The sequence below is a fragment of the Bombina bombina genome, chromosome 1 (genome assembly GCF_027579735.1).
Source record: "Bombina bombina isolate aBomBom1 chromosome 1, aBomBom1.pri, whole genome shotgun sequence".
NCBI lineage: Eukaryota > Metazoa > Chordata > Amphibia > Anura > Bombinatoridae > Bombina > Bombina bombina.
This window is the reverse complement of record NC_069499.1, coordinates 1,508,693,844-1,508,716,997: the sequence shown is the minus strand read 5'-3', so window position 1 is coordinate 1,508,716,997 and position 23,154 is coordinate 1,508,693,844. Positions and strand designations below refer to the sequence as shown.

The 23,154-nt window shown below is 40.5% G+C and overlaps 1 protein-coding gene across 1 annotated transcript in view; it reads right to left on the bottom strand.

The window, feature by feature from the left end:
* Positions 1 to 23,154, bottom strand: part of SMURF2 (SMAD specific E3 ubiquitin protein ligase 2) — a 456,801-nt gene that overhangs the window by 1,133 nt on the left and 432,514 nt on the right. The window contains exons 18-20 of the mRNA XM_053707978.1: positions 20,969 to 21,089; positions 3,334 to 3,535; positions 32 to 107 (exon numbers count right to left, since the gene is read on the bottom strand). Of these exons, the coding sequence (XP_053563953.1) occupies positions 32 to 107; positions 3,334 to 3,535; positions 20,969 to 21,089 (399 nt within the window). The remainder of the gene's footprint in view (positions 1 to 31; positions 108 to 3,333; positions 3,536 to 20,968; positions 21,090 to 23,154) is intronic.

Here is a 23,154-nt window from a genome sequence, read left to right as displayed (position 1 = left end):
GAACTCTTTCTGCCCACCCTTGAAATCTTACCATGTGTGAGCCTTAGGCAAGTTATTTGTGCTGGCATCAATCTGATGGATGGTGAAAAGTCGAGGACCTGCAGCACCTAAAGTGACAAATGATGCAGATAAAATAATTAAAATCAAGGAAAATTAATTGGGGCGGTACGCAGTCATAAATATGCACAGGTCAGAACTAGATTTTCTTTATTAAGTGATACATGCACATTTCAATGTCGTGTTTTTTCAGTATTTGTAGTTCAGTGTAAGTCACTTTGACCATCTGTTCTCTCTGATACTGAGAAATGTGCTTTTATAAGGGAGGGGGAATCTAGGACTATTATTTATATGTCTCATCTACAAGCCGGTCAATGAAAATGTTACTGCAGAGTTTGATTTTCTTAAAACTGTCCCCACCCTTCAATTCTCTACCAACTAACAATCCCAGACAGTTAGAGTGAGCTGTGAAGGGTCGAGCCACCTAATACAGACATTTCCTGCCAAGACTAACAGGAAATACCACTAAAATGGGTCTGCGTGAGGGTGACGCAGCGAGCAAGTCTTAGCCACTCACAATGGCTCTAAACGCCCAGTTGAGGTCACCTGCAAAGTACGCACTCTGCTTTTTTAACCTTGTCAGTACCAGAGGTCTATGGAAGGCAAGGCTAAAAGAGCCTGTATACATCTAATTTAGTCTGCTATCCAAATATGTGTTGTGACAAACAAAAAAAATACTTATATATATCATAAGAATGCAACACACCATATGTTTTATCAGCTGATCTTTTTAATACAGCTTTTTCTTTCATGAGTAGCAGCAGTGTGGAAGGTATCAGAATTGTAAAACAACTACATTTCTTATATGACCAGCTGGAAAAAAAAATATTCGAAATCCTTTCTGACCGCATAAAATTTAATGTAAGACACATTTTCTTATTTGTAAATTAAGTATACTTCTGTCATTAATACCAAAGAACACCATGAATATAAAAAATAAAAATGTATTTAAAAATGCTTTCAGCCAAGGGGTTAACTATTGCAAAGCTGTACAGTGCTCTATGTTACACATGGGGAGGGTGGTAAGAAATAAGCATATTCTGAGATGGTCTTTTGTTTCACAAGTCAGTAAGCTTTTATCTAATTTTATCTCAAGAATGTGCTCTTTGAGGTAGGATCCTTAAAGTATGCTGGATACTAATAGATTTAAGCTACACGAGGCAGGCTGTTTTAGCTTAAGACAAGTTTTTGTTAAACTGGTGTCAATTATTTAAATCAATATAACCAGTCTATGAGCCCCAGACTTAGTGTATTACAAGCCCCTTGATGTATTATTGCATTATAATACTAGACTATAAGATCACACCACAGAACCATAAGCATGGTAAGGCAAGCTCTCATTAAACCACTTAAAGGGACATTCCGGTCAAAATGTAAATGCACATAGATTAATTAAATATTTTAATAGAAACATATTTGCAATATACATGTATTGGCAAAAATGCTTCTGGTAAAAAAGTTATCATTGTTTTAGTGTTAGCATTTTTCTCTAGCATGTGCATGTGAAAGATAGCTGTAAATTCTCTGTGCACCAGCATTTTAAATACTGCAGTTGCTCGGAGCACCCGTGGGGCTTGTAATTATGTCAGTAGTTAAATGTAGTCCTAACCAGATGGTAAAATCACTTTAGGCTCTCTTAACAAGTGCTAGGTTTAAAATGCTGGTGCACGGTGCATACTTAAATACACATTTGAAACAGTTATAGCTTTTATTAGAAGCATTTTTGCTAATACGTGTATATCGCAAAAATGCTTCTATTCAAAACTGAAATGCATCCATGCGGATTCCAATTTTAGCTGGAATATCCCTTTAAGCTTTAAGAGATATTTCATTTCACTACTAGACATACTATTAACCTGCAATTTCCGAGGCACACTCTTATACTGTATAAGATGGCACTCAGAATAAAGTAATTAAAAAAAACAAAAAAAAAACCTGCGCTAATATTGACAAATATTTTACCAAGTGCTAAATTTATCGGAGCTTTGACTGTTCCTAAAGGGAAGAAAAATTGCCCCAGATATCGATAGAAAAGTATCTTAGTAACATTAAACATGCCACATTTTAAGACTTCGCTCCTCCACAGTCTGCGGGAACAAGATTTATACTTGCTATACATTTATGTTTCTAGTGAGAGATAAGTATACAACCTCATGCCTACGTGCTTATTTTCATCACACTCACAAAATAAATCACTGTATATTAGCAGAGCAGTTTACTAATTACTTTTTTGTGATGGAAGGCTCTGCGCTTCATTCTCTTGGCATCCTTAGTTAAGAAGCAGCAATAAACTACAGGAAGCCAATGAAAAGAGGCATATGTGCAGCCACCAATCAGCAGCTAGCTCCCATAAGTGCACTACCTAGGTATGCTTTTCAACTATGAATACTATTAGAACGAAGCAAATTAGATAATGGAAACGCAATTAAAAAAAATGACTGAATCATGAAAAAATAAAAGTTGGGTTTCATGACCCTTTAACTATACAGGCGTACCTCGGAGATATTGTGGGTTTGGTTCCAGATCACCGCAATAAAGGGAATATAGCAATAAAGTGAGACACACTCATTTTTTGTTTCCTAGTGCATTAAAAGTTATATTTTCACTATGCGGTAATCTATAAAGTGTGCAATAACATTATGTAAACCCCCCCCCAATAAATGTATATACCTTATTGCTAAAAAAAAAATGCTAACCATCATGTGAGCCTTCAGCAAGCCATAACTGTTTTGCTGGTGGTGTGTATATAAAGGTTTGTGTATATATGTGTATGCATGTGTATTTATGTGTTTATATGTGTTTATATGTGTATATATGTGTATATATGTGTATATATGTGTATGCATGTGTATGCATGTGTATTTATGTGTTTATATGTGTATATATGTTGGAAAAATGGCTCTGATAGACTTGCTCGACACAGGGTTGCCACAAACCTTTAATTTGTAAAAAGAGCAATATCTGCAAAGCGCAATAAAACGAGGTATGCCTGTACCATGTCCCCTGCCCTCTTTAAAGTGATGGTAAATCCAATTGTTAAAAAAAGCGCTAGGATTTACCATCACTAAAAATAATCTGGAGTTTCATTGATCATTTAGTAAAAAAAAAAAAAAAAAAAAAAAAAAAAAAAAAGGTTGCTTAACATTTACATGTCTGTGCTGCAGCAGCTCACTTAAGTCAGAGCTTCCGGTTGCCCACAGCAACACTCAGATTTACCCTCACTTTAAGCCTATTGCACACATTTCTGGGAATTAAAACATATGCGTTTAAACATACCTTGTAATGCCTTGAATCCTTGAAGTGGTACTCTGGAAGACCCAGTAACAAACTGAAGCAGACGTGCTCTCCTCTCTTCATCAAAAGACTCCACTGCCTTCCAGAACCATTTTACAATATTGCTCTCTGACGTGCAGTGTTTTAACCGTGTGTTTGATTTCCAGTCATTCACGTCAATCTTCCCAAGGCCACAGATAATTAACTGGAAAAAAAAGATATTACATAATAAGCAAAACAGTAACTAAAACTCATAACTATGTAGGTTCATGCTGAGGAAGACATGGCTGATGGCAGAAAGCTCTTCTTCAATCTGTAAGTTACAATGTGAGCCAAAGGTGAGGTGAAATCACCGGCCATGTCAGTGGCCTTCATCTTCCAGAAAAATTAGATCATAAAACAGTTCTATTTAGATTAGGAAGGCTTTTAATATAGTGCAATTCAGGATTTAAAGTATATGAGTTTTTGGGGTGTTTCCCTTTAACATACCATTATTTTAAGATGACCTGCAATAAGACTATTTAAAAAACAAAATCAGTGAAAATTAACAAAAAGACCTGGACTGTTCATACTTAAAATCATAAAATAGTTACATTAAGACCTGCTTCATAGCCCTTTTGACTTTTGGGTTTAGAAAACCCTTTTTCCAGAACACTGGTTTTCAAAACTGATGACAGGTTGGAAAACCAGTGTTCTAGACAAAACGTAATTCCTTGTCCATTGCTATATCATAAACAGTTGAAGAGAATGTAAATGAAAGGAACCACGTCCAATGCCGCCACCATTAGGTCCATCACTTCCATGCATTGAGCTACTGTTGGATAAACAGTCCGTTGAAAAAGAGAACATGCATTCTGAAGTTGCAAAATGTGTCTGTTAAAAACAGGCGCATAGAAACAATCTTTTGAAGCTCTCAGAAAATCAACTTTGGTTGCTTGAGACAGAGAGCTCTTAAAAGATGTAACTTCCATGTTCTCCTTAATCAAATTGAAAGGTGGCCGCCTTTTAAGGATTTTTGGGGACATGTGACAGAAGGAATCATCCTCGGAGGAGGCTTGGTTTAAAAACCAATCCTATAACCCAGGGAAATTATGTTTAAAACCGAGGGGTCCAGAACTGATTGAAAACAGGCCTCCTGAAAAGACTCAATCTGCTCCCTACCAGAAAAACCCTGGTTCAGGGCCACACCGTCATATGGATTTAGAGTTGGAAGTGGACATTTTGTTCTGCTTAGACATGGACCAGGAGAAACCTAGTTTCCAGGAAGGCTGGGAAGATGACTTCTGATCCTGAGAGTGAGCGAAAAGCACAAAAAGTATTTCCCCGTATGCTCTTCCCTCTTGATCTTTTTTATCCTGAAGGAGGAAATATCCCTTACCTCCAGTAAGAGGAAATGACTGAGTCCAAACCGGAACCAAACAGAACTTTCCCTTGGAAGGAAAGATTTAACAATCTGTTTTTGGAGACCATATCTGCAGACCAAGATTTTAGCTAAAAGGCTCTTCTTGTTAGAACTGAAAAATAAATTCTTCACATTAATCTTAAAGGGATAGTAAACCCAAGTATTTTATTTCATGATTCAGACAGAGCATGCAATTTTAAGCAACTTTCTATTATCAATTTTTTTCCGTTCTCTTGGAATCTTAATTTGAAAAAGCAGGAATGAAAGCTTTGGAGCCGTCCTTTTTTTGTTTCAGTACCCTGGATAGGGCTTGCTGATTGGTGGCTACATTTAGCCATTTAATCAGCAAGCGCAACCCAGGTTCTCAACCTAAAATGGGCCGGCATCAAAGCTTTTATTCCTGCTTTTTCAAATAAAGATACAAAGAGAACGAAGAAAAATTTATAATAGGAGTAAATCGGAAAGTTGCTTAAAATTGCATGCTCTATCTGAATCATGAAAGAAAATATTTGGGTTTGCTATCCCTTTAATAATGTCCATAACTGCATCACAAATTAGTTAGCTTAATACAGTTCTGTAGATCTTCTCCAGATTATTTATCAGAAGCCAGCTGAGATAAGCACGATAAAGCTGAGGCGCCATCCACATATGTTATAGCAACCACTGGTTAAATAGAAGCCCTGTTTGAAAGAACAGTTTTCTGATAAAGGCTCCAGTTTGTGATCCATAGGATCTCTGAAATAAGTACTGTTCTCGAACAGGAAATTGGTACGCTTAGCTAGAGTAGAGATAGCTACATCAACCTTAGGAATAGACTCCCATAACTCCAGGGTTTGTTCTGGTAAGGGATACATCATCTTAAATCTGGATGAAAGAGCAAATGGAATACCTGTTTTTTCCCCCATTCTTAGCTTTGATCTCAGACACTAGATCAGGGACTTTAAAAATTACATTAAATTGATTTACAGGCATATCTTCAGATGACTTAACATCTGACAGGCCCAAAACTTTAAGAACTTCATGAAGAAAAAATCGAATATGTTCCACCTGAAATCTGAAGGAGGAATCAACATCTAATTCAGGAACTGAATCCTGTTCTTCCGAAGAGAGTTCCCCCTTTGATAAAATATCAGAATTGTCAGAGTCCTGAAGTATTTCAGGTATTTCTACATGCGGTTGAGAAACATGTGTCACAATATCACAAGACTTGCGTTTACACTTACTTGGTTGAGGGATTGTCGCCAAAAGCTTTAGTAATGTACAGTATAAATTACAGGTGTAAAATCCATGGAAGCTCACTGAGAAACATATACTGGAGTAGAGCAAACATTCTTAGTAGAAACAATGGAGGGTTGATTAATATGCATAAAATGTGCTGCACAGCTATTACATATTGACTAGGCTGACAAACTGGTACAGCTTTGCAAACTACACACACCAATGGTGCAAAGAAATCGTCTGTAGATATACATTCTAATGGGTCTTATAAATTAACTGAGGGGACTAACTTGTTAGATTCCATAACTGAGAATTTTGCCCATGAAAGAGTTCAGAGCACTAATTTCTGTGAATACAAAGCAGATAAAATAGTTAAATTTCTTACAGAATTTCACAGTAAAATACAATTAGTGGCTTACGTCTAAGCAGATGTAGGACTACTAGTACGAGTAACTGTCATAATATTCACAGCAATACCCTTCAGAAACACACAGACAAATGAGGGAAATATAAACAATGAACACCCAACTGTTTTGCCAGAACCGCAATGGTTAACCCCCAGGAAGCTCTTGCTGTATTGAGGTACCCAAACGCCTCCTGTATAACTTACAGGCAAAAAAGTTAGAAAATGCTGCAAAGTTCCTCAGCTTTTCTCTGTTGTATTAAGATGGCGACTGGCAAGATGGGAAAAAAAAATCCTTGCACACAGATTGCCTGCAGTGCACTCTAGTGATAGCACTGAGAAGTGTCTGTAACCAGTGTTTACAAGGTGTAAAATAAAAACAACATTTATGCTTACCCGATAAATTATTTTCTTTCAGTATGATGGTCCACAGTCCTCCATAAAAGATGGGATATATTTCCCGCCACCAGGTAGTGATCAAGAGCCCATACAAGAGCTTTAAAGGGCCAGTAACCCCACCAAATAAGGTTATATAATAATGCACACAGTGCAGAATTATATAACATTAGTCTAGCGCCACGTTTCTAAAGCAGAGTATAGCAAAGATATTTACCTATGATAATCTATTTTTCAGAACGCCGCTTCTGGCTCTACTGAGCGGGTCTGTTTTTTACCTAAGCGCATTAGGCACGCTGTCTAGTCACAGCACGCCTGATCGCGCCATTAAACTGAATGTAGCTCGCTCTCGCTACCATACCCGAGTGGGAGCGAGCTACATTCAGTTTAATGGCGCGATCGGGCGTGCTGTGACTAGACAGCGTGCCTGATGCGCTTAGGTAAAAAACAGACCTGCTCAGTAGAGCCAGAAGCGGCGTTCTGAAAAATAGATTTTCGTATGTAAATATCTTTGCTATACTCTGCTTTAGAAACGTGGCTCTAGGCTAATGTTATATAATTCTGCACTGTGTGCATTATTATATAACCTTATTTGGTGGGGTTACTGGCCCTTTAAAACCTACCACATCCCATCTCTCTCTTAGTTTCACGTATAGCCGAGTATAGAATAGGAAAATAAAGGTAGGAAAGACAAAGCAGGGTCTATAGAGGTGCCATTAGAATTGTCGCCCAACATAAAGCCTGTGGACCATCATTCCAAAAGAAAAGAATTGATCAGGTAAGCATAAATTTTGTTTTCTTAAATAAAATGATGGTCTACAGTCCTCCATAAAATATGGGATTAATACCCAAGCAGATGGTCTATGTTACGGAGAGGGTGGGAAAATGCTCTCTGACAGCTATTTAGTCGGCACTGCAACCTGAAGGACTTTTCTTCCAAAAGCTGCTTTCAAAAACATTAAAACTATCAAATTTGGAAAAGTATGCAGACCATGTGGCAGCTTTGCAAATGTTGCTCCAAAGATGCATCATTCCTAAAGGCCCACAATGTTGCAACTGCTCTTGTAGAGTGAGCTGTGATACGTTTAGGAGGCGTCTTACCCAGCACCAAATAAGCCTTGTGAATCACTTGTTTAAGCCAAGAGGTTGACGCTAACTTAGTAGCTTTTTGCCCTTTACGAGTACCAGAGTAATGCACAAACATTGAACTCTTTAGTAGCTTGGAGATAGAACTTTAAAGCTCTGACCACGTCCAGCTTATGCAACAATCTTTTCTTAGTTAGCAGGGTCTGGACATAAAGGAGGAACAACAATTTCTTGATTGACATCCGTAGAAACTAATTTAGGAAGAAAGCCATATTTGGTACAAAGCACAGCCTTTTCCTTGTGAAAAATCAAAAATGGAGGATCACAAGATAGAGCTGACAATTCAGAAACTCTTCTTCAGGAAGAGATTGCCAACAAGAAAAGTACCTTCTAAGACAACAGTTTGATATCAATAGAGTGCATTAGTCCAAAGGGAGGACCTGGTAGTACTGAGAGAACTAGGTTCAAATTCCAGGGTGGAGAAAACATAATTTATGCTTACCTGATAAATTTATTTCTCTTGTGGTGTATCCAGTCCACGGATCATCCATTACTTGTGGGATATTCTCCTTCCCAACAGGAAGTTGCAAGAGGATCAACCCACAGCAGAGCTGCTATATAGCTCCTCCCCTAACTGCCATATCCAGTCATTCGACCGAAGACAAGCAGAGAAAGGAGAAACCATAGGGTGCAGTGGTGACTGTAGTTTAAAGTTAAAAAATACCTGCCTTAAAATGACAGGGCGGGCCGTGGACTGGATACACCACAAGAGAAATAAATTTATCAGTTAAGCATAAATTGTGTTTTCTCTTGTAAGGTGTATCCAGTCCACGGATCATCCATTACTTGTGGGATACCAATACCAAAGCTAAAGTACACGGATGAAGGGAGGGACAAGGCAGGTACTTAAACGGAAGGTACCACTGCCTGTAAAACCTCTCTCCCAAAAATAGCCTCCGAAGAAGCAAAAGTATCAAATTCATAGAATTTTGAAAAGGTATGAAGCGAAGACCAAGTCGCCACCTTGCAAATCTGTTCAACAGAAGCCTCATTTTTAAAGGCCCATGTGGAAGCCACAGCTCTAGTAGAATGAGCTGTAATTCTTTCAGGAGGCTGCTGGCCAGCAGTCTCATAAGCTAAGCGGATTATGCTTCTTAGCCAAAACGAAAGAGAGGTTGCCGAAGCCTTTTGGCCTCTCCTCTGTCCAGAGTAGACAACAAACAAAGCAGATGTTTGACGAAAATCTTTAGTAGCTTGTAAATAATACTTTAAAACACGAACCACGTCAAGATTGTGTAATAGACGTTCCTTCTTTGAAGAAGGATTAGGACACAATGATGGAACAACAATCTCCTGATTGATATTCTTATTAGATACCACCTTAGGTAAAAACCCAGGTTTGGTACGCAGAACTACCTTATCTGCATGGAAGATCAGATAAGGAGAATCACATTGTAAGGCAGATAACTTGGAAACTCTACGAGCAGAGGAAATAGCTACCAAAAAAGGAACTTTCCAAGATAAAAGTTTGATATCTATGGAATGAAGAGGTTCAAACGGAACCCCTTGAAGAACTTTAAGAACCAAATTTAAGCTCCATGGCGGAGCAACAGGTTTAAACACAGGCTTGATTCTAACTAAAGCCTGACCAAATGCCTGAACGTCTGGAACATCCGCCAGACGCTTGTGCAAAAGAATAGACAGAGCAGAAATCTGTCCCTTTAAGGAACTAGCTGACAATCCTTTTTCCAATCCTTCTTGGAGAAAAGATAATATCTTGGGAATCCTGACCTTACTCCATGAGTAACCCTTGGATTCACACCAATAAAGATATTTACGCCATATCTTACGATACATTTTCCTGGTGACAGGCTTTCGAGCCTGAATTAAGGTATCAATGACTGACTCGGAGAAGCCACGCTTTGATAAAATCAAGCGTTCAATCTCCAGTGAGTCTCAGAGAAATTAGATTTGGATGGTTGAAAGTACCTTGAAGTAGAAGGTCCTGTCTTAGCGGCAGAGTCCATGGTGGAAAGGATGACATGTCCACCAGATCTGCATACCAAATCCTGCGTGGCCACGCAGGCGCTATCAAGATCACCGATACTCTCGCCTGCTTGATTTTGGCAATCAGACGAGGGAGCAGAGGAAACGGTGGAAACACATAAGCCAGGTTGAAAGACCAAGGTGCTGCTAGAGCATCTATCAGCGTCGCCTTGGGATCCCTGGACCTGGATCCGTAACAAGGAAGTTTGGTGTTCTGGCGAGACGCCATGAGATCCAGTTCTGGTTTGCCCCAACGATGAATCAATTGTGCAAGCACCTCCGGATGGAGTTCCCACTCCCCCTGATGAAAAGTCTGACGACTTAGAAAATCCGCCTCCCAGTTCTCCACACCTGGGATATGGATAGCCGATAGGTGGCAAGAGTAAATCTCTGCCCAGCGAATTATCTTTGAGACTTCTAACATCGCTAGGGAATTCCTTGTTCCCCCTTGATGGTTGATGTAAGCCACAGTCGTGATGTTGTCCGACTGAAATCTGATGAACCTCATTGTCGCTAGCTGAGGCCAAGCCTGAAGAGCATTGAATATCGCTCTCAGTTCCAGAATATTTATTGGAAGGAGTGTCTCCTCCCGAGTCCACGATCCCTGAGCCTTCAGGGAGTTCCAGACTGCCCCCCAGCCTAGAAGGCTGGCATCTGTCGTTACAATTGTCCAATCTGGCCTGCGAAAGGTCATACCTTTGGACAGATGGACCCGAGAGTCTGTTTGGCCCTTGATTTGGACCTATCCTGAGGAAGGGCATGACCTTTTCCTCCAGTGATATCAGAAATGATCTCCTTCAAACCAGGCCAGAATAGGGTTTGCCCCTTGAAGGGAATGTTAAGCAGCTTAGACTTTGAAGTAACGTCAGCTGACCATGATTTAAGCCATAGCGCCCTTCGCGCCTGAATAGCAAAACCAGAATTCTTAGCCGTTAGTTTAGTCAAATGAACAATGGCATCAGAAACAAAAGAATTGGCTAGCTTAAGTGCTCTAAGCTTGTCAAGTATGTCATCCAATGGGGCAGCAGCAGTGACTGGGGCAATGCATGCAAGGGGCTGTAGAATAAAACCTTGTTGAATAAACATTTTCTTAAGGTAACCCTCTAACTTTTTATCCATTGGATCTGAGAAAGCACAACTGTAGTACGCTTAGCTAGGGTAGAAACTGCTCCCTCTACCTTAGGGACTGTCTGCCATAAGTCCCGTGTGGTGGCATCTATTGGAAACATTTTCTTAAAAATAGGAGGGGGAGAGAACGGCACACCTGGTCTATCCCATTCCTTAGTAATAATTTCTGTAAACCTTTTAGGTTCTCGAAAAACATCAGTGCACATCGGCACTGCATAGTATTTATCCAATCTACACAATTTCTCTGGCACTGCAATTGTATCACAGTCATTCAGAGCAGCTAAAACCTCCCTGAGCAATACGCAGAGGTGTTCAAGCTTAAATTTAAATGTAGACATATCAGAATCAGGTTGAATCCTCTTCCCTGAGTCAGAAACTTCACCCACAGAAAGAAGCTCTCCTTCCTCAGCTTCTGCATATTGTGAGGGAGTATCAGACATAGCTCTTAAAGCGTCAGTATGCTCTGTATTTCTTCTAACTCCAGAGCTGTTTCACTTTCCTATAAACCCAGGTAGTCTGGATAATACCGCTGACAGTGTATTATCCATGACCGCCGCCATGTCTTGTAAAGTAAACGCTATGGGCGCACTAGATGTACTTGGCGCCATTAGAGCGTGAGTCCCTTGAGCGTGAGTCAAAGGGTCTGACACGTGGGGTGAGTTAGTCGGCATAACTTCCCCCTCGTCAGATTCCTCTGGTGATACATTTTTTAAAGACAGAATATGATCTTTATTACTTAAAGTGAAATCAGTACATTTGGTACACATTCTAAGAGGGGGTTCCACCATGGCTTCTAAACATAATGAACAAGGAGTTTCCTCTATGTCAGACATGTTTAAACAGACTAGCAATGAGACCAGCAAGCTTGGAAAATACTTTAAATCAAGTTAAAGGGACATTATGCACTCATTTTTTCTTTGCATAAATGTTTTGTAGATGATCTATTTATATAGCCCATAAAGTTTTTTTTTTTAAAATAAATGTATAGTTTTGCTTATTTTGAAATAACATTGCTCTGATTTTCAGACTCCTAACCAAGCCCCAAAGTTTTATGAGAGTACTGTCAGCTACCTTCACCAGCTTGCTCCTGTTTGTGTAAATGGTCTTTTCATATGCAAAAGAAGGGGGAGGGGGGGAGTGTCTTATTTGCCACTTGCAGTGGGCTTTCCAGCTGCCTTTTCAACAGAGCCAAACTGACAGCTTCTAAGTAAGTTTTTAAACAGTTTTATACTGGATTTTTATATCAGTATCTGTGCATCTTATTATTTATAGTAGTGTCTATTACATGCAGTTGTATGAAAATGAGTGTATACTGTCCCTTTAACAAGCAAAAAATAAAAACTGTACTGTGCCTTTAAGAGAAACAAATTTTGTCAGAATTTGAAGAACAGTGAAAAAAAGCAGTAAATCAAACGAAATTTTTACAGTGTGTATAATAAGCTAACAGAGCATTGCACCCACTTGCAAATGGATGATTAACCCCTTAGTTAAAAAAACGGATCAAAAAAACAATATAGACTTTTTTTTAACAGTCACAACAAACTGCCACAGCTCTGCTGTGGCCCTACCTTTCCAAACGACTTTGGAAAGCCTAAGAGCCCTTTAGAGAGGTCCTATAGCATTCAGGGGACTCCTGGAGGAAGCTGGAAGTCTCAGTCTGTAAAAGTTACTGGGCAATAAAGCGCTAAATTAGGCCCCTCCTACTCATGTTAAAACAGTGGAAAGCCTCAGGAAACTGTTTCTAGGCAAATTTAAGCCAGCCATGTGGAAAAAAACTAGGCCCCAATAAAGTTTTATCACCAAAGCATATATAAAAACGCTTAAACATTTCCAGCAAACGTTTTATATTGCAAATCTATAAGAGAATTACCTCTGAAAGTAAGCATGATACCAGTCGCTATTAAATCACTGTATTCAGGCTTACCTTACATAAATCTGGTATCAGCAGCATTTTCTAGTATTTACATCTCTAGAAATTTTTTTTAACTGCACATACCTAATAGCAGGATAACCTGCACGCCATTCCCCAGCTGAAGTTACCTCTCTCTTCAGTTATGTGTGAGAACAGCAATGGATCTTAGTTACAACCTGCTAAGATCATAGAGATCACAGGCAGATTCTTCTTCTATTTTCTGCCTGGGACAAAATAGTACAACTCCGGTACCATTTGAAAATAACAAACTTTTGATTGAAGAAAAAAACAACTACGTTTCACCACTATCTCTTACTACCTCCATGCTTGTCGAGAGTTACAAGAGAATGACTGGATATGGCAGTTAGGGGAGGAGCTATATAGCAGCTCTGCTGTGGGTGATCCTCTTGCAACTTCCTGTTGGGAAGGAGAATATCCCACAAGTAATGGATGATCCGTGGACTGGATACACCTTACAAGAGAAATAGATTTTACAACTGGTCTAATTCTAACGCCTGAACAAAGGTCTGAAAAAAGAACAGATAAAACTAGCTGATAAACCCTTGTCAAGGCCATCCTATATTCTCAACCAACTCCTACGAGGCGAAGGACAAAACTAAGAGAGATGGGAGGTGGGAATGTTTTATTAAAGCTCTTGTATGAGTTCTTGCCTTCCTCCTGGTGGCGGGAAATTTGTTATTGAGGGACTGCGTACCATCATCATTTTATGAAAGGAATAAATTAGCCCAAAACTAACTTCCACAATATCCCTGTTGAAAATATGCAGCCTAGCAGGAACTACTGTAAAACGCTGACTGAAATAGTGCTCTTCACTGGTACCAGAGCATTTAATGAAACATACACTCAAAAATATTTTTTTAAATAATAACAGAATTTATGCTTACCTGATAAAATACTTTCTCCAACGGTGTGTCCGGTCCACGGCATCATCCATAACTTGTGGGAATATTCTCTTCCCCAACAGGAAATGGCAAAGAGCACAGCAAAAGCTGTCCATATAGTCCCTCCCAGGCTCCGCCCCCCAGTCATTCGACCGACGGTTAGGAGAAAAAAAGGAGAAACTATAGGGTGCCGTGGTGACTAGTGTATAGAGAAAGAAATTTTTCAAACCTGATTAAAAAAAAAAACCAGGGCGGGCCGTGGACCGGACACACCGTTGGAGAAAGTAATTTATCAGGTAAGCATAAATTCTGTTTTCTCCAACATTGGTGTGTCCGGTCCACGGCGTCATCCATAACTTGTGGGAACCAATACCAAAGCTTTAGGACACGGATGAAGGGAGGGAGCAAATCAGGTTACCTAAACAGAAGGCACCACGGCTTGCAAAACCTTTCTCCCAAAAATAGCCTCCGAAGAAGCAAAAGTATCAAATTTGTAGAATTTGGCAAAAGTGTGCAGAGAAGACCAAGTCGCTGCCTTACATATCTGATCAACAGAAGCCTCGTTCTTGAAGGCCCATGTGGAAGCCACAGCCCTAGTGGAATGAGCTGTGATTCTTTCAGGAGGCTGCCGTCCAGCAGTCTCGTAAGCCAATCTGATGATGCTTTTAAGCCAAAAAGAGAGAGAGGTAGAAGTTGCTTTTTTCCTCTCCTCTTACCAGAATAAACGACAAACAAAGAAGAAGTTTGTCTGAAATCCTTTGTTGCTTCTAAATAGAACTTTAAAGCGCGGACTACATCTAAATTGTGTAACAAACGTTCCTTCTTTGAAACTGGATTTGGACACAAAGAAGGAACAACTATTTCCTGGTTAATGTTCTTGTTGGAAACAACTTTTGGAAGAAAACCAGGCTTGGTACGCAAAACAACCTTATTTGAATGGAACACCAGATAGGGTGGGTCACACTGCAAAGCAGATAATTCAGAAACTCTTCTAGCAGAAGAAATAGCAACCAAAAACAAAACTTTCCAAGATAGTAACTTAATATCTATGGAATGTAAGGGTTCAAACGGAACCCCTTGCAGAACTGAAAGAACTAAATTTAGACTCCAGGGAGGAGTCAAGGGTCTGTAAACAGGCTTGATTCTAACCAAAGCCTGTACAAAAGCTTGTACATCTGGCACAGCTGCCAGTCGTTTGTGTAACAAGACAGATAAAGCAGAAATCTGTCCTTTTACAGAACTCGCTGACAATCCCTTATCCAAACCTTCTTGGAGAAAGGAGAGGATCCTAGGAATTTTAATCTTACTCCAGGAGAATCCCTTGGATTCACACCAACAGATATATATTTTCCATATTTTACGGTAAATCTTTCTAGTCACAGGTTTTCTGGCTTGTATCAGAGTATCTATCACTGAATCTGAAAACCCACGCTTGGATAAAATCAAGCGTTCAATTTCCAAGCAGTCAGCTGCAGAGAAACTAGATTTGGATGTTCGAATGGACCTTGTACTAGAAGATCCTGTCTCAAAGGTAGCTTCCATGGTGGAGCCGATGACATATTCACCAGGTCTGCATACCAAGTCCTGCGCGGCCACGCAGGAGCTATCAGAATCACAGAGGCCTTCTCCTGTTTGATCCTGGCTACAAGCCTCGGAAGGAGGGGGAACGGTGGAAACGCATAAGCTAGGTTGAACGACCAAGGCGCCACTAATGCATCCACTAGAGCCGCCTTGGGATCCCTGGATCTGGACCGTAGCAAGGAACCTTGAAGTTCTGACGAGATGCCATCAGATCCATGTCTGGAATGCCCCATAATTGAGTTAACTGGGCAAACACCTCCGGGTGGAGTTCCCACTCCCCCGGATGGAAAGTCTGACGACTCAGATAATCCGCCTCCCAGTTGTCTACTCCTGGGATGTGGATTGCAGATAGGTGGCAGGAGTGATCCTCCGCCCACATTTGATGATTTTGGACACCTCTCTCATCGCCAAGGAACTCCTTGTTCCCCCCTGACGGTTGATGTACGCTACAGTCATGTTGTCTGACTGGAATCTTATGAATCCGGCCTTCGCTAGTTGAGGCCAAGCCCGGGGAGCATTGAATATCTCAGTTCCAGTATGTTTATCGGGAGAAGAGACTCTTCCCGAGACCATAGACCCTGAGCTTTCAGGGAACCCCAGACCGCGCCCCAGCCTAATAGACTGGCATCGGTCGTGACAATGACCCACTCTGGTCTGCGGAAACTCATTCCCTGGGACAGGTGATCCTGGGTCAACCACCAACGGAGTGAGTCTCTGGTCATCTGGTCTACTTGAATCATTGGAGACAAGTCTGTATAGTCCCCATTCCACTGCTTGAGCATGCACAGTTGTAATGGTCTTAGATGAATTCGAGCAAAAGGAACTATGTCCATTGCTGCAACCATCAACCCTACTACTTCCATGCACTGAGCTATGGAAGGCTGCAGAATAGAGTGAAGAACTTGACAAGCGTTTAGAAGCTTTGACTTTCTGACTTCTGTCAGGAAGATCTTCATTTCTAAAGAATCTATTATTGTTCCCAAAAAGGGAACTCTTGTTGACGGAGACAGGGAACTCTTTTCTATGTTCACCTTCCACCCGTGAGATCTGAGAAAGGCTAGAACAATGTCTGTATGAGCCTTTGCTTTGGAAAGAGACGACGCTTGGATTAGAATGTCGTCCAGATAAGGTGCCACTGCAATACCCCTTGGTCTTAGGACCGCTAGAAGGGACCCGAGCACCTTTGTGAAAATCCTTGGAGCAGTGGCTAGCCCGAATGGGAGAGCCACGAACTGGTAATGTTTGTCCAGAAAGGCGAACCTTAGGAACTGATGATGATCTTTGTGGATAGGAATATGTAGATACGCATCCTTTAAATCCACGGTAGTCATAAATTGACCCTCCTGGATTGTAGGTAAAATTGTTCGAATGGTTTCCATTTTGAACGATGGAACTCTGAGAAATTTGTTTAGAATTTTTAAATTCAGAATTGGTCTGAAAGTTCCCTCTTTTTTGGGAACTACAAACAGATTTGAGTAAAACCCCTGACCTTGTTCCACAGTTGGAACTGGGTGTATCACTCCCATCTTTAACAGGTCTTCTACACAATGTAAGAATGCCTGTCTCTTTATTTGGTTTGAAGATAAGTGAGACATGTGGAACCTTCCCCTTGGGGGAAGTTCCTTGAATTCTAGAAGATAACCCTGAGAGACTATTTCTAGTGCCCAGGGATCCGGAACATCTCTTGCCCAAGCCTGAGCAAAGAGAGAGAGTCTGCCCCCTACTAGATCCGGTCCCGGATCGGGGGCTACCCCTTCATGCTGTTTTGGTAGCAGCAGCAGGCTTCTTGGCCTGTTTACCCTTGTTCCAGCCTTGCATTGGTTTCCAAGCTGGTTTAGTCTGGGAAGCGTTACCCTCTTGTCTAGAGGCTGCAGAGTTGGAAGCCGGTCCGTTCCTGAAATTGCGAAAGGAACGAAAATTGGACTTATTCTTAGCCTTGAAAGGCCTATCCTGTGGGAGGGCATGGCCCTTACCCCCAGTGATGTCTGAAATAATCTCTTTCAATTCTGGCCCAAAAAGGGTCTTACCTTTGAAAGGGATATTAAGCAATTTTGTCTTGGAAGATACATCCGCCGACCAAGACTTTAGCCAGAGCGCTCTGCGCGCCACAATTGCAAACCCTGAATTTTTCGCCGCTAACCTCGCTAACTGCAAAGCGGCGTCTAAAATAAAGGAATTAGCTAACTTAAGTGCGTGAATTCTGTCCATGACTTCCTCATACAGAGTGACTTTTCCAGTTCCTCGAACCAGAACCACGCCGCTGTAGTGACAGGAATAATGCACAAAATAGGTTGAAGGAGGTAACCTTGCTGTACAAAAATCTTTTTAAGCAAACCCTCCAATTTTTTATCCATAGGATCTTTGAAAGCACAATTGTCCTCAATAGGAATGGTCGTGCGCTTGGCTAGTGTAGAAACCGCCCCCTCGACCTTAGGGACTGTTTGCCATAAGTCCTTCCTGGGGTCGACCGTAGGGAACAATTTCTTAAATATAGGAGGAGGGACAAAAGGTATGCCTGGCTTCTTCCATTCCTTATTCACTATGTCCGCTACCCGTTTAGGTATCGGAAAAGCATCAGGGTGCACCGGGACCTCTAGGAACTTGTCCATCTTGCACAATTTTTCTGGGATGACCAGATTGTCACAATCATCCAGAGTAGATAGCACCTCCTTAAGTAATGCGCGGAGATGCTCTAATTTAAATTTAAATGTCACAACATCAGGTTCTGCCTGCTGAGAAATTCTTCCTGTATCAGAAATTTCCCCATCTGACAAACCCTCCCTCACTGCCATTTCAGATTGGTGTGAGGGTATGACAGAAAAATTATCATCAGCGCCCTCCTGCTCTACAGTGTTTAAAACAGAGCAATCGCGCTCTCTCTGAAATGCTGGCATTTTGGATAAAATATTAGCTATGGAGTTATCCATTACTGCCGTCAATTGTTGCATAGTAACAAGCATTGGCGCGCTAGAAGTACTAGGGGTCGCCTGCGCGGGCATAACGTATAGACACAGAAGGAGATGATGTAGAACTATGTCTACTTCCTTCATCTGAGGAATCATCCTGGGCAACCATACTATTTGTGACAGTACTGTCCTTACTTTGTTTGGACGCTATGGCACAATTATCACACATATTTGAAGGGGAAACCACATTGGCTTCCATACATACAGAACATGATCTATCTGAAGGCACAGACATGTTAAACAGGCTTAAACTGGTTAATAAAGCACAAAAACCGTTTTAAAACAAAACCTTTACTGTCTCTTTAAATGTTAAACAGGGCACACTTTATTACTGAATATGTTAAAAACTATGAAGGAATTATCCAATCTTTTCCAAATTTTCACCACAGTGTCTTAATGCATTCAAAGTATTGCACCCCAATTTTCAAGCTGTTAAACCTTAAAATGTGGAAACCGGAGCCGTTTGCAATTTTAACCCCCCTACAGTCCCAGCCACAGCCTTTGTTGCGACTTCACCAATCCCAGGGGGGTATACGATACTAGTTGAAGCTTTCTAGGATCGTTTTCAGTGGATGCCAGACCCTCACACATGCAGCTGCATGTACTGTACTCAAAAGTAACTGCGCAATAATGGCGCGAAAATGAGGCTCTGCCTACTATAGAGAAAGGCCCTTCCTGACTGGGAAGGTGTCTTAACAAGTGCCTGGCGTTAAAAACGTTCCCCAGTATTAGAAAAGTGTGAAATTCACTTCAAACTGCATATAATACTTAAATAAAGCAATCGATTTAGCCCCTAAAAGTGTCCACCAGTTTATAGCCCATAATAAGCCCTTTATTCTGTTTGAGTCTAAGAAAATGGCTTACCGATCCCCATGAGGGAAAAATGACAGCCTTCCAGCATTACACAGTCTTGTTAGAAAAATGGCTAGTCATACCTTGAGCAGAAAAGTCTGCAAACTGTTCCCCCCAACTGAAGTTCTCTCAGCTCAACAGTCCTGTGTGGGAACAGCAATTGATTTTAGTTACTGCTGCTAAAATCATACTCCTCTTTTAAACAGAACTCTTCATCTTTTTCTGTTTCAGAGTAAATAGTACATACCAGCACTATTTTAAAATAAACTCTTGATAGAAGAATAAAAAACTACAACTAAACACCACATACTCTTCACCATCTCCGTGGAGATGCTACTTGTTCAGAGCGGCAAAGAGAATGACTGGGGGGGGCAGAGCCTGGGAGGGACAATATGGACAGCTTTTGCTGTGCTCTTTGCCATTTCCTGTTGGGGAAGAGAATATTCCCACAAGTTATGGATGACGCCGTGGACCGGACACACCAATGTTGGAGAAAATAAAAATAAAAAAAAGCCCCTGGGTTAGAAGGAAAACAGTTGAGAGGTCAACAAGCCCCAAACAGTGATGTATAAGTACAACATTAAGACCCATAACACTGTAAAACAATAAATGTGTCTGAAGGCAATACCCGAGTCCCCTGGTTATGCAAAACAATGTATCTACAAATAGCCTGTGGGTTATGTGAGTGCAATTTACTTACTGATGTAAACATCCGCTCCACTAATCTTACCAGAATAGAAGGACCTGTATCCAGTAGAAAGCCCATCCAGTCATGTAAAGATAACTTCAGAGGATATATCAGAGGAGTACACAATAAACCTGCAGGATTGAGGCTAAGGGACAAGTCCCCGCGACACCTGAGGAAGATTAAGGCTGAAGTCCCATAAGAACATACAGAGCCAGATTTATCATCCACAGGCAGACAGGAGCAGACATATTTGCCCTTGTCCGACCTGCTTCTTCTCTGGCAGGCAGCAATTCGCTGCCTGCATTTACCATTGCACACGAGCACTCCTTTGCGCTCACATGCAACCCGCCCCCTTTCCACAGCCAATTAGCGAGGGCAGGAACAACAAATTTAATATTGGCTGGTCAGATTTGGCCACCATTGGATATCATGTCATTTTTAAATTATAATGTCCTTTGATATACTGGTTTTCTGACGGTGGTCTTTCTTTAGGTGTGTCTGGTCTTACTTTGTATAAAAATGATTTAGGAAAGAATTTCATCACAAAGGAGAACAACCTGTCCTTGTCCTTGAACTGCTTCACTATGCCCATTTGACATTATTACAAAATCTATTTAAACTAATGTCATTCTTCAAAGGCCATAACAAGAGCATTAGTAGAAACACAAACAGGACCATACTAACAGAAATATTGGATGTTAATTCTGAAAAACCCCCAACTCAAATGCATGCTAGGATGTTATCCTTTGAATGTCACAACAGTTACACAAATGGTGTGTCAACAGGATACTCATAAATGGCAATATTATATAAAGATTTAAGAACTAGATAAAAACTGTACTTGTCTTATTGTTAATTAACATTATTTAATAACCAACTAGAATATTTTACAACTATTTAATAAATGATTAAATAAAACCAGTTGGTGAAGGTGGACTTGCATTTATTGTATATATACAGCCTACTTTGAGAAAGTGATCTTCTAAAACAACATAGCAATGGGACAGCCAAACAAGCGCATAGAGAGAAAGCCCTCTAACCAGTTTTACAGCACTGACCTCTAACTCCTTTTCGTCAAATGTCTTCAACAGATGTTGCGGAATTACTTCATTAAATCCTTTCTGCAGAGCAAGAAACTGAGCCTCTATCCCACGTAAAAACCGCCAGTTCACGTATAACCTGAAATCAGAATATTATGCTTAATATTTCTGCCTGTTATACTATTAAAAAAAACAAGATGCACTTTAATCAGATTAAATAATAAGACTTTAAAGGGATAGGAAACCCTAAATATTTCTTACATGTTTCAGATAGACCATACATTTTAAACAACTTTCCAATTCCCTTCTGTTAGGAAATTTGCTTCATTCATTTTTAATTCTTTGTAGAAGGAGCAACATGGCACTACAGGAATCTAGCTAAACACCTTGGGTGAACCAATGACAAGAGGTATATATGTGCAGTAACCAATTAGCAGCTAGCTCCCAGTAGTGCATTGCTGTCAAAGGATAACAAAAGAACAAAGCAAATTAGATAATAGAAGTAAATTGGAAAGTTGGCTAAAATTGTAAGCTCTATCTGAATCATGAAAGAAGTGAATAGCCAAATTTGAACCTGTTTGGATATGGAGGAGATAGAAGATCATCTCCAAACATTTCTACGGAAAAAATTGTATAAAATATAAAGGTCTTAAACTGTTACCTGAAATAACAACAGCATTTTTAAAGTAACCGAAGATTATTTTCACAACAATCGCCTAACCAGATTAAACTTAAACACGATTCTAGTTGAGGAATGACCAACAAGCATAATGTCTTTAAAAGTTCCCAAATGGAATTATGTTTAAAATCCCGCATAAGGGACATTTAAGTAAATATTTTTTTTGGGGGGGGGGGGGGAAATGATTACCTGAAATGTATTTCTTTAAGATGTGGTGAGTCCACGGGTTCATCTTAATAACTATTGGGAATACCACTCCTCGCCAGCAGGCGGAGGCAAAGAGCAACACAGTAAAAACTGTTAAGTATCACTTCCCTACCCATAAACCCCAGTCATTGGAATGGAGAAAGAAAAGTAACACAAGGTGCGGAGGTGACTGAGGTTTAGTAAAAAAAACAAACCATAACAATTACCAGAAAACAAAACAGAAGGGTGGGTCCGTCTTGAAGAAATACATTTATCAGGTAAGCATAAATTTTGTTTTCTTCTAAAGATGTGGTGAGTCCACAGGTTCATCTTAATTACTGTTGGGAACCAATACCCAAGCTAGAGGACACAGATGAATAGGGAGGGATAAAAAACCAACATGCCTAAACAGAAGGCACCACTGCTTGAAGGACCTTTCTCCCAAAAGCTGCCTCAGCCGAGGCAAAAGTATCAAATCTGTAAAATTTTGAAAAAGTATGTAAAGACGACCAAGTTACAGTCTTGCAAATCTGCTCCATAGAAGCTTCATTCTTGAAAGCCCAAGAAGAGGCTTTGGCTCTGGTGGAATGAGCTTTAATTCTCTCTGGAGGCTGCTTCCCAGAAGACTCATGCCATGCGAATCCCACTCCTCAACCAAAGAGTCAGAGAAGAGGCAGACACCCTCTGACCTCTATTCTTTCCAGAAAAACAAACAAAAAGAGCAGAAGACTTCCGAAAGTCTTTAGTCGCCTCCAAGTAAAACTTAAGAGCAAGAACCACATCCAAATTATGCAGCAAATGTTCCTTATACGAAGAAGGCTTCGGACACAGGGAAGGAACAACAACTTCCTGATTAATATTCTTAGTAGACACCACCTTGGGAAGGAATCCCAACTTAGTGCGAAGAACAGCCTTATCAGCATGAAAAATGAGATAAGGAGAATCAAAATGTAAAGCGGAAAGTTCAAATACCCTTCGAGCAGAAGAAATAGCCAACAAAAACAAAACCTTCCAAGACAAAAGCTTAATATCAAGAGAATGCATCGGCTCAAACGGACACCGCAGTAAAACCTTAAGAACAAGATTAAGGCTCCAAGGAGGAACAACCACTTTAAACACCAGCCTAATTCTGACCAAGGCCTCACAGAAGGACTGAACATCCGGCACATCCGCCAAATGCTTGTGCAAAAGGACAGATACGGGTGAAATTTTACCCTTCAGGGTACTAACGGACAAACCTTTTTCCAGACCCTCCTGGAGAAAGGATAATATTCTTGGAGTAAGGTTAGGATTCCAAGAATATCGCTTAGCTTCACACCAAATAATATATTTCCTCCAT